Source organism: Tachysurus vachellii, chromosome 7, assembly GCF_030014155.1.
Source record: "Tachysurus vachellii isolate PV-2020 chromosome 7, HZAU_Pvac_v1, whole genome shotgun sequence".
Classification (NCBI taxonomy): Eukaryota; Metazoa; Chordata; class Actinopteri; order Siluriformes; family Bagridae; genus Tachysurus; species Tachysurus vachellii.
The window spans coordinates 4,462,252-4,474,476 of record NC_083466.1 but is presented as its reverse complement, the minus strand read 5'-3'; the positions used below and the strand labels follow the sequence as shown (position 1 = coordinate 4,474,476).

Here is a 12,225-nt window from a genome sequence, read left to right as displayed (position 1 = left end):
CATTTGATCAGGGGCGCGGGGATAAAAACAGACCAAAATGCAGGGTAACATAAAAATAAATGGATTTATTAACTTAAAAAAACACACAAAACAGGGACAAGGACTTGACAAACAACATGACAAAAAAAAAAAAAAAACGACAAGGATTCCACACCGCTATAGGCAACGCGGCACGGTTAAATGCACAAGACAATTAGACATAAGGAACAGGTGTGCAGAGGCAGGGAGGAAGAGACAAGGGTGGGGCAGAAACGTGAACACAGAACATAAATAAGCTCACATAGCCAAAGTCCGGGCTGGATGCTGACATTAATGGATGAAGTTGGATTAGAAAATTTTGATGCTAAAGCAGAAAATGCCAGAATTCATACGGTGCTGGATAAAGAGTTTGACCAATGTTCGAAATTTACTGTGCAAAGCAACCAATCTAAATGTATGTCAGAACAGCTAAGCATTGCAGCAAAGAGAGCGGAGTGTGAAGCACAGCTCGCAGCAAAACAGGCTGAAATTATGATGGAAGAGGCTATTGCTGCACAAAAACAGGACCCGCAATTAATAACCGCAAAGCTTAAAGCATACTCTGAAGCTGATTCTAGTGAGGCTAGTGAAGAATGTAGAAGAACAGGCAGTGAGGTTGCCAATTGTTCTCTTGTTTCTCCTAAAGAAATAAAAAACAAACAGACATGGTGAAGTAAAATGTGTATTGGAAGGAAGCTTCTTCAGAAATTATGATAAAGCCTATGAACAGGCATGGGAGTTATTGAATACTATATATACTGAATAACTGGCCCACGATTGGATCTAGGGAGTCAGATAAAATGAGGCAATTCAGTGATTTTCTGACAGTTTGCAACAATGCTATGCCATACATCAAAAGGGGAATCAGAAAATGCTACAAAAACTCCCTGATTGAGTAAGCTCTCTGTGGAATTGTCATTGTCATTTTTTTTTTATATTATTGTGGATATATCACTTGTTTTATAGGTGACTAGGTGGACTGAAGCGAGTCGAAGAACAGGAGGAGTCACAGATGCTGTGGGGTGGAGCTTCATGAACCTTTATGATGTTCATATAATACAGAGAGACCTTTTCATTTGGCAACACCATTCATCACCATTCATCATGTTCACCGTTATACTGATGTGCCTGTGGCTTTCACTAAGTGAGTTCACATTTAAATTCAGAAACATTAGTGGTAATGGTAAATAGTAGTGAGTGATAAAATCAGAATGTGAGTGAGTTATTTAACTTTGTCTTGATCATGTAAAGACTAATAATATTATGTTCTCTTCTCTATGACAGGTGACTCCATGGCAGATCAAATAAAGCCACTTTTCACTCATAAAGTTGTAGATGAAGGTGATGATGTTACTCTGTCCTGCAGCTACAAAGACTTCAGTGGTGCTGTAGACAATCTGTTCTGGTACAGACAATATCCTAAATATAGACCAGAATTCCTTCTTTACATCTATCCAAGTGGAGTTAAAAGTAACCCTCTTCCACCGCATCTGGATGCTAAAGTTGATAAAAATGATAAACAAGTGTATCTGATCATCTCCTCTGCTGCTGTATCAGACTCTGCTCTATATTACTGTGCTCTGAAGCCCACAGTGACAGGATACCCAGCTGCACTGTACAAAAACTAACACACAGGTTTTTTTTATAGTATAGGAATTGCCAGAGGTCTGTAAATTTCATCCTTTTAACACAGGAGATGAGAAGCCCTGTTATTTTTGCTTGCTCTCTCTCTCTCTCTCTCTCTCTCTCTCTGTTTGAGATATCAGATATTCACAGGCATGTCACAAGACTCAGACATAACTGAGTTGCATAATTATATATGTAATATCTTAACAGTATTTATTAAATAATTGTCTATGAAAAAGTTCAAATTTCTCAGAAATCTCAGGACGTGTGTGGAGACCATTAATGTGGCGTTTTTTTGTCCAATGTGGACTTCCCAGCCCCAATCCCTCAGGGTCGTCTCTCTGTTTCTGTTCCTGCTGGAGAAGCTTCACTTCTGGTTCTCTGGAGGACTTTACTCAGCACTATGTTTAACAGAGTGCAGGATCCTTTTTATCTGTTCTAATGGAAGCGTGGCTTAGAATATTTCCCAGCTGAAGATGCCGTTCCACTTGGGTTCATGGAGGACGCTGTTCAACAAGCTGCTATGCGCTTCTTGGATGTCACTCTGTCCTCTGGCTTGGTGGAGGAGGTCATTTGGTCTGTTTGGCTTTGCTAAGGAATTCATTCGGCTGCAGTAGGGTGAAATAGAAATTCACCTTTTATTAGCCCACAAATTATAATTATAATTATAATTTCTTAACTAAAAATCATATTTGGAGGCAAATAAAAGAAGAAAATGTAATAGGTAAAGGTAATAATCTCTTTCTCCACTAGGGGGCAACATAAACCCATAAAGTGTGACAACTACTGTGATCATTTCTCTCTGTAACCATGTCCCTTTATTAAAAGAACAAAGTTAGGTATTTAACTAGAGAATTTTAATGTTTTTTCCCCTAGTAATAATTTTATTTATTAATTGACTCATTTATTTCTGTAGATTCATGATGTAGATTCAAGATTATATCAATTTCAGTTAAAAGAAAAAGTTAGAGAGGATGACAATTATGCAAGACACATTCTATATATTTTGAAATGAAAATGTGGATTTGTTTTCAAAATGATAATTTATTATGCTTATATCACTTGATGTTTATGTTGTGTATATATAACTATATTCAGAGTATGATTTTAGATTTTGGAGATTCATATATAGATGAAAAATTATTTAAGACAATCTCTGTATATAATTCTTATATATATATATATATATATATATATATATATATATATATATATATATATATATATATATATCATATAATGGATATATCACTTGTTTTGTAAGTGACTAGGTGAACTGCAGCAAGTCAAGAAATTGTCAGAAGAACAGGAGGTGTCATGTGATGCTGTGGGGTGGAGCTTCATGAACCTTTATGATGTTCACATAATAGAGTACAGAGAGACCTTTTCATTTGGCAACACCATTCATCATGTTCACTGTTATACTGATGTGCCTGTGGCTTTCACTAAGTGAGTTTTGAGTGACATTTAAATTCAGAAACATTAGTGGTAATATAACGAATAACAAATAACATGACAAACGACGATAGGCAATGTGGCACGGCTAAAAACACATGACAATTAACACATCAGGAACAAGTGTGCAGTGGCAGGGAGGAATAGACAAGGGCAGGGAAGACACTTGAACACAGAACATAAACAAAAGCAAAAGTCCGGGCTGGATCCTGATAATATTTTGGAACGAAAATGTGGATTTTGGTTATATAACTTGAGCTGTATGTTATATATCTATCTGTACATATAGAGTATGATTTCCACATGTATTTATGCATTTTAGAAGAGTTGTTAATGTTGCAATAAACTGAGACCTTTTGGAGATTCATGATTATACATTATACATGTATATATATATATATATATATATATATATATATATATATATATATATATATATATATATATATATATACACATTTAATCAAAAAGTGGAGCAGATGAAAAATGATATAAGACAAATCAAAATGGTTTTCTAATGATTTAAATGAATATATATATAATACAAATGCACATCACACTTTTCAGATATTTATTTGAAAAAAAAAATTGACACCATTTATTATTTTCATTCCACTTCACAATTATGGGCCACTTTCTTTCGGTCTATTTCATAAAATCCCAATAAATAAATTTCTATATTTATAAGTATATGTATATAAATATGACTATAGAGGAGTCATATTAAACATTCAGGGAAATAAACTGGGAATAACTGTATATGTATTAGGCATTTTTTCATGAGGTAAAATCTTTTGTTTTACCTCTAAGATATATTTAAGGTGATTTAAGAACTTCATGTAGTTTTATCCTTTAAAAAAAATAGAATAGCCCACAAATTATAATTACAAATTATATTGGCGGCAATTATTATTTTTCTCCACTAGGGGGCAACATAAAGCAATAAAGTCTGATAACTACTGTGATAATTTCTCTCTGTAAACATGTCCCTTGTGTAAAAGAACCAAGTGAGTGATTTAACAACAGAATTTTAATGTTTTTTCCCTAGTAATATTTGTATTTATTTATTTATTTATTTTTGTAGATTTATGATGTAGATTCAATATAATATACATTTCAGTCCAAAAACAAAGAGTTTGAGAGGATCACAAATTATTCAAGACACATTCTATATATTTTGGAATAAAAATGTGGATATATATATATTATATGTTATAAACTTTTTTGTTTATTTTGCATTATGCTAAAGTTTTGTCATGTTAAGTGTTTTATGGTAAATTAAAGCAAAGATCCAAAGAATTTGGTGCAGCATTTGCATCTGTTTGGTGGTGTTTCCATGAAAACATGACAGAATGACTAATCTTTTGGAGACCCAGCAGGAACGCCTGAGAAGTGTTATTTTTATGTGTTTATGACCTGTTTTGAACTGCCAATTGCCTGGGACTGTGGTGAGGGTGTGCGGGGAGACCATCAATATGGTGTTTTTGTCCAATGTGGACTTCCCAGCCCCAATCCCCCAGGGTCGTCTCTCAGCTTCTGTTCCAGCTGAAGAAGCTTCACTATGTTTGGCATAGAGCAGGATCCTTTTTGTCTGTTCTAATGGAAGAGTGGTTCAGAATATTTTGGCTTTGCAAAGGACCTCGTTTGGCTGTAATAGGGTGAAATAAAATATCACATTTTATTAGCAGACTAACTATAACTATAATTTCTTCAATAAAATTCATATTCAGAGGCAATTAAAGGGAAAAAGAACAAAAGGTAATATTCTCTTTTTCTCCACTAGGGGGCAAAATCAAGTCATAAAGCCAGACAACTACTTAGATAATTTCTCCCTGTAACCATGGGCCTTATTTAAAAGAACCAAGTGAGAGATTTAACAACAGAATTTTAATGTTTTTTTTTACCCAAGTAATAATTTTATTTAATTATTTATTTATTTCTGTAGATTCACCATGTAGATTCAATATATATATAAATTTCAGTCAAAAAACAAAAAATTCGAGAGGATGACAAGTTTTGCAAGATACATTCTATATCTTTTGGAATGAAAATGTGGATTTTTTATTTTTCAAAATATTATTATGGTTATATCACTTGATCTGTATATTGTATATCTATCTGTATATTCAGAGTATGATTTTCAAATGAATTAATGCATTTTAGAAGCACTGTTTATGTGGCAATAACCTGATTATTATTATTATTATTATTATTATTATTATTATTATTATTATTATTTGGGTGTGTAGTTAAATGAAAAGACTTCAGATGAAAAAAAATATGATATCCAAGTCCATTTCAATTAAAAAAATTATGTAATACACAATCTCTGTATATATTTTAGAACCAAAATGGTGATTTTTCTAAAGATTTAAAAAGATAAATATAATATTATGTATATATCACGTGTTTTGTAGGCGATTAGGTGGACTGCAGCAAGTCAAGAAACTGTCAAGAAACTGTCATTGTCATACTATAGGAATTGATAAATGTCTGTAAATTATTTCCTTTAATTTCTGGAGATGAGGAACCCTGTTATTTTTGTTCGCTCTCTTTCTCTCTCTCACTCATTACACTTCCTCATATAACTGCTGCTATTATATAAAGTGTTCATTCCTGTATTTTTGCACATGTACTGTAGAATATACAATATGTTTACAACAGGTTTAGCAGCACTGGGGAACCCTGCCCTGTGTTTTTTTATGTGTTCATGACCCATTTTGAACTTTCAATTCCCTGGAATTATGGTGAGGACATCTAGGGAGACCATCAAAGTGGCAGTTTTTGTCCAATGTGCACTTCCCAGCCGCAATACCCCAGGGTCATCTCTCCATTTCTGTTCCAGTTAGAGACACCGCTTCATTTCTGGTCCTGTGGACGACTTTGCTCAGCACTAAGGTTGACAGAGAGCAGGATCTCTTTTATCTGTTCTAATGGATGCATGGCTCCAAATTTGAAGAAAGTGAAGATGCTGCTCGGGTTCCATTCAGAATGCTGTCCGGCAACCTGCTATGCAATTTATTTTTTCAAAATGATTTTTTTTATTATTGTTATATCACTTGATCTGTATGATGTATGTCTATATGTATATTCAGACTATGATCTTCACATGAATTTATGCATTTTAGAAGAGTTGTCGATGTGGAAATAAATTATTAAACTTAAATTATTATTATTATTATTATTATTATTATTATTCAAGTCCATTTTAATTAAAAAAGTGAAGCAGGTGAGACATTGTAAAAATATTTTATGACTTTTTATAGATTATTGTGAATATATCAGTTGTTTTGTAGGTGACTAGGTGAACTGCAGCAAGTTAAGAAACTGTCAAAAGATCAGGAGGTGTCATGTGATGCTGTGGGGTGGAGCTTCATAAACCTTTATGATGTTCACATAATAGAGTACAGAGAGACCTTTTCATTTGGCAACACCATTCATCACCATTCATCATGTTCACTGTTATACTGATGTGCCTGTGGCTTTCACTAAGTGAGTTCACATTTACATTCAGAAACATTAGTGGTAATGGTAAATAGTAGTGAGTGAAAAACTCAGAATGTGAGTCTGAATTCTTTAACTTTGTCTTGATCATGTAAAGGCTAATAATATTATGTTCTCTTCTCTATGACAGGTGACTCCATGGCAGATCCAATAAAGTCACTTTTCACTCATAAAGTTGTAGATGAAGGTGATGATGTTACTCTGTCCTGCAGCTACAAAGACTTCAGTGGTGCTGTAGACAATCTGTTCTGGTACAGACAATATCCTAAATCTAATCCTGAGCTTCTTCTTTACATCTATCCAAATGGAGATAAAAGTAACCCTCTTCCACCGGGTCTGGATGCTAAAGTTGATAAAAATGATAAACAAGTGTATCTGATCATCTCCTCTGCTGCTGTATCAGACTCTGCTCTATATTACTGTGCTCTGAAGCCCACAGTGACAGGATACCCAGCTGCACTGTACAAAAACTAACACACAGTATTGTTATACTATAGGAATTGCACTTACAAAGGTCTGTAAATTTCTTTAAAACTGAAGACAAAGCACCATGTTATTTTTTGCTCTCTCTCTCTCTCTCTCTCTCTCTCTCTCTCTCTCTCTCTCTCTCTTTCTGTCAGCGACGCAGGGATAAAAACAGACACAAATCCAGGATAGCATAAAATAAACAGGGTTCATTAAATAAAAATACAAGATGTCTGTAATGAGTCTGTCTGTGTTTTGCCCTGTTTCTGTCTGCTGTCTGCCGTGCTGTTAATTGTTTGCTCCGCCCACTCATTGGTTACCATGGACACTAATTGCACTCTATCTCCCCCCCAGGTGTATCATGTTAGTCACTGATTGTTTTTGCTTGGTGATTGGTTCCTGCTTGCTATATCTACCCTGTTTGTTCACTTCCCTGGTGTTGGTCGTTGTTGTATGTTGGTGTTGATGTTCCCGTTTCCTGTGTGCCCAGTATTCTGCCCTGTTTTGCCTGCCCGTTTGTTTGCCTGTTTTTTGTCTTGGTTTAGTAAAAGTCTAAACTGCACTTGGATCCTCATTTGCCTTTGCCCTGCATCGCGACAATGACATAGGACGACAGACAACAAGGATACGGTTAAATACACATGACAATTAAACACGTGAGGAACAGGTGTGCAGAGGCAGGGAGGAAGAGACAAGGGCGGGGCAGACACGTGAACATAGAACAGAAGCATGTGGCCAAAGTCTGGGCTCAGTCCTGATACTTTCTCTTTTTCTCTCTCTCTGTGTTTGCAATATCAAATATTCACAGGTTATAAAACTCAGAAATCGCTTAGTTGCTTAATTATATATATATAATGTAATATATTAAAAGTATTTTCATAAAATTATTGCCTATGAAAAAGTAAAAATTTCACAGAAATCTGCATGTAAAAGTGACATATGCTTGTATAAATCTGTAAGAATGACAGATGCTGTCTTTCCATCTGAAGCATTCCACTAAAGACCAGTTCACATATAAATGTTACTGCAGTATAACTTCATAAACATAAAACTCCTAAACACCTATCTATTGTACAGAGTCTTTATATATTTACAGGTAATGAATTTGATTAAATTGATTGAAAATGAACTATGCAGATTTAACACTAGCTACAATAGTAAATTTTTTAATGTTAATGAAAGTCAATGTTAACAAAGTACAAAAACAATGTGTCTATTGTTAAAGATCCTAAATAGGATCAGCTACACAACATAAAGTGTGTTGTAAATGTATGGATGCTGTCATCTGTTCCCTTTAAACAAGACACTCGATTCACCCAGCATGTAGTAGTAGAGCTACACCTACTTGATGACCAGACAATTTGTCTCAATCATGCTGTACTTAATCAGCCTTACCTAGAGATTATGGCTGATTTCTATCACGGGGCACTCCCAAAAATGTCCAAAAACATTCGATAAAAGCCAGCTAGACAAAAGAACTGGTCTGAAGCCTCAGACAGGCTGCAATCACTGCTGTCTTATCAATTTGTGGATGCTCCTGTTCATGGCCCAAGTAAAAGACCAGATAAAATACTTCATCTCTCCCGAGTGCACAGTACTTTGGGTTTGTTAAGAGCCCGGATCATCTCAAGGATCTCAGGACATCCGTCAGATGTTGTAGTTAAACAGTTACTATATGTGTTAGGAACTAGTTGGGAAATTAGCTGTCAGAAGTGGGACGGAGATAAGACTAGGGCAGGGCAGACACGTGAACGCAACATGTGAACAAAAACACATAGCACAAGACACAACTGTCGGAACACCCCGTAATGGTCCAACAGGAAAATATCCAAGATTGATCATGACTAAGAGTTTTGGAAGCAGTATTTCATCCTGCACTGAAAAAACAAACTTTTTGGTGTAGTAAAATATATTAGATTAACCCTAATAATTTCTACATACACTGTAAAAAAACTTGTAAACTTGAACTTGTAAATAAAGATTGCTTAAAGTATCATTTAAGTAAATTTTACAAACAAATACTATTTTGTCTTTTTACTTCAAAATGTCACGTTTAATTCAATAAGCTACTTGAGATTTTGCTTTCATTTATTGTGCTTAAATACATAGGTAAATTCAAATGGAACTGCCTAAGTAATATGTACTTAGTGTTTTGTCATCTAATGAATTAATGCAAAAAATGACAAAACCAAGTAAAACTTACTCAAAAAAGCCAGGCAATCTATGCGCATGCGTTCTTGGTTGCGATGTGGGACGCAGAGGCAGAGGAGTGCAACGGAAATTCGTCTCGAAGCCTGATGTGATTATTACACGGTAAGTTCATTCATTCATCTTCTACCGCTTATCCGAACTACCTCGGGTCACGGGGAGCCTGTGCCTATCTCAGGCGTCATCGGGCATCAAGGCAGGATGGTGGAGGCGGGAATCGAACCCCGAGCCTGGAGGTGTGAGGCGAACGTGCTAAACACTAAGCCACCTACACGGTAAGTTAATTAAATATTTGTTTATTGGTCAATTTAGCTATGTTTGCAGAAAATTATAGAGCTCTTAAGCTGTCTGCAGTCTGGTGGCTAAAGAGTTAAGTCGTAAACTGTTAAAAGTTTGCTAAAGAACCGATTTGCACAAACATCCATGTGTTTATCCATCTGTGTGAATAAGTAATTGTGCCTCCTCATGCTCCCTGAATTATAAATTCAAGTTTCCTAATTAGAAATTGGACATGTTACGTTACAGCCTCGGAAGTCATATGATATGATATGAACCCAGAATGATACCAGATACCCGATACCCGATTCCCGGGGAGGGGCGGGGCCTGAAACAGGTCAATGTGACAAGGTGCTGTCTGGCCCTCGGCCCGCAAACTGTGCCCCATGCAGAGGTAAATGTCTGGAAAATGGATTTTTTAAAGCACTTTCAAACGGTGGGTGTAAATACTCTAATATATACAAGTCTTTATGACAATAAATGATTACCCTAAAAACGATGTTAGTTAAATGTTAATAAGTTAACTTAGTGTAAATGTGACGATTGATGCTAGTTTTCTTTTTCTCATTTTCTGTCCGTTCACAGTAACATGAGCTATTTCTGTCAGGTCACATTTAATAACGTTAGCCAGTGTTATATGTTCCCAGTTACAACGATTGTATTTCGCTTGCATAAGTTTTTTTTTCTGTTTGTTCATATAAGCGTGTATGCATGTACACGTGCTTGTCGCTAACGCTAGCATATGTCTCAGGTGATATTTTTCGTCGGTTCATATAAGCGTGTATGTATGTACATGTGCTTGTTGCTAACGGTAGCATATGTCTCAGGTGATTTTTTCCGTCGTTTCATATAAGATTTTAAGGAGAGATGGCCAGCTCTTTTGTCCTCTTTTGTCTTTTGTTTCCCCTGGAGCCAACCTTTCTGCAAAAACTGGACCTCTACACTCCAAAGCTCCTGGATTTGTTTAAAATGAAGGGTGGGGATGCAGGCATAAAAATTAGAAGTATGCTAGATTCACTCTGCCTGGTAAATGTATATATTACACATTTGATATCCTGTTGCTTCCTGACTTTATAGATATTTTGTTGGAGTTGTACACTGTTAATGTTCGCTGCAATTTTCTTTTGTTTTAACAGCAAGTTGAAGATAAGAGAGATGCTGTGATTCGGTGCCTGCTTTCCTACCTGGGAGAATCATCTGAGGAGCTAATTGAAGCCTACCAGGTACATTATTAGATAATTTCAAATTTCGTTTTGACTTTGTATGTGTACAGTACTGCAAAAGTCTAAGGCACATTAGTATTTTCGTACTAAAAGTTTTTTTTTTACTTTTTGCTGTAGTTTGTCATGAAATATCGGTTTACATTCCTAAACATTCATGTTGCCATTATTTGTAATATTCAAGTGAGATTTTTGTATGCACAGGGAGTCATATTGTACAGTTGGTGCTGCACAGAAGTTCTGATCTCACATTTCATTGAGTCTATTATAACACAAAGAAAGAGATAAAATTGAGACAGCCTAAATCAAGAAAAACTGTGGCAATATCTCCAAAATGCTTAAAAAACTTACATGCAAAGTTACCTTAAGAACTATATCAAGTGTACCTAGGCCAAAAACTGCTTTAAAAGGTTAGTTCAGCCAAAAATGAAATTTGTGTCATTTATTACTCTCCCTCATGCCATTTCAAACCCATAAGACCTTTGTTCATCTTCAGAACACAAATTAAGACATTTTTGGTGAAATCAAATGGCTTCTGATCCACACATAGGCAGCAACGACATTGCACCTTTTGAGGTCCAGAAAGGTAGTAAAAACATTGTTAAAATAGAGAATGTGGCTGCAGTGGTTCAACCTTAATGTTGTGACGCGACGAGAATACTTTTTGTGCACAAAAACAAAACAAAAATAATGACTTCATTCAACAATTTGAACTGTTGTCATATGCAGTTGACATAGTGAACGTAGTGGCTAGCGGCTCATTTTATTGGCCAGCTCCTGTGTCAGCATCACACCCATGCGTCGTGGTGCTCACTTGTTCAGCTTCGGCCAATACTGAATCGGCGTTAGGATGTAAACACAGTTTCACTACGGTCGTTATTTATAGTTTTGTTTTTGCTCACAAAAAGTATTCTCGTCGCTTCACAACATTAAGGTTGAACCAATGTAGTCACGTTAACTTACTGTACAGTATTGTAACCACTTTTTCACTCATTTGTGTATTTGACAGGATGTCAGAAGAGACATGATTGAAAATAGCTTCACCAATCATGTAATGAAGATCATTGTACTGGGCAGCACCACAGGAGAGGAAGATGCCAACACCGCTGACGTCATCATCGTCATTGAGGGAACTGAGGTACTGTCGGTATGCAAGAATCTCACAAATGCCTGCCTTTGTGCAAATGTAAGCTATCCTACAAAGCTAAAAGACATTTGAAGTGTTTCAGAAAATCTTTCTTGGACTGGATGCTTTGAAATTTTCTCCAAAAGTTAGCTCTTTGCAGAGAAAGCTATTAATGAAAGTCTGCTAGCTGGCCATTTTGTTTGGCACTCAGACTTTTTGTATTTGCTCATTGTTTTGCAAGTGAGAATGTCCTCAAAAGATTTGTTAAGATAAATGTGAAGTTTGTAATGTACTGTTTCACATGGACTGTTTGTCCATTTGGTTTAT

General features: G+C 35.7%; 2 gene segments (V, D, J or C); both read left to right on the top strand.

Moving 5' to 3' along the window:
• Nucleotides 1-1,115: 1,115 nt before the first annotated feature.
• Nucleotides 1,116-1,646, top strand: LOC132847879 (T cell receptor alpha variable 12-3-like). The segment is given in 2 exon segments: nucleotides 1,116-1,162; nucleotides 1,303-1,646. Coding segments are annotated over 2 exon segments (384 nt in total).
• A 4,882-nt stretch (nucleotides 1,647-6,528) lies between these two features.
• LOC132847878 (T cell receptor alpha variable 12-2-like) lies at nucleotides 6,529-7,077 on the top strand. The segment is given in 2 exon segments: nucleotides 6,529-6,591; nucleotides 6,734-7,077. Coding segments are annotated over 2 exon segments (384 nt in total).
• The last annotated feature ends 5,148 nt before the right edge of the window (nucleotides 7,078-12,225 follow it).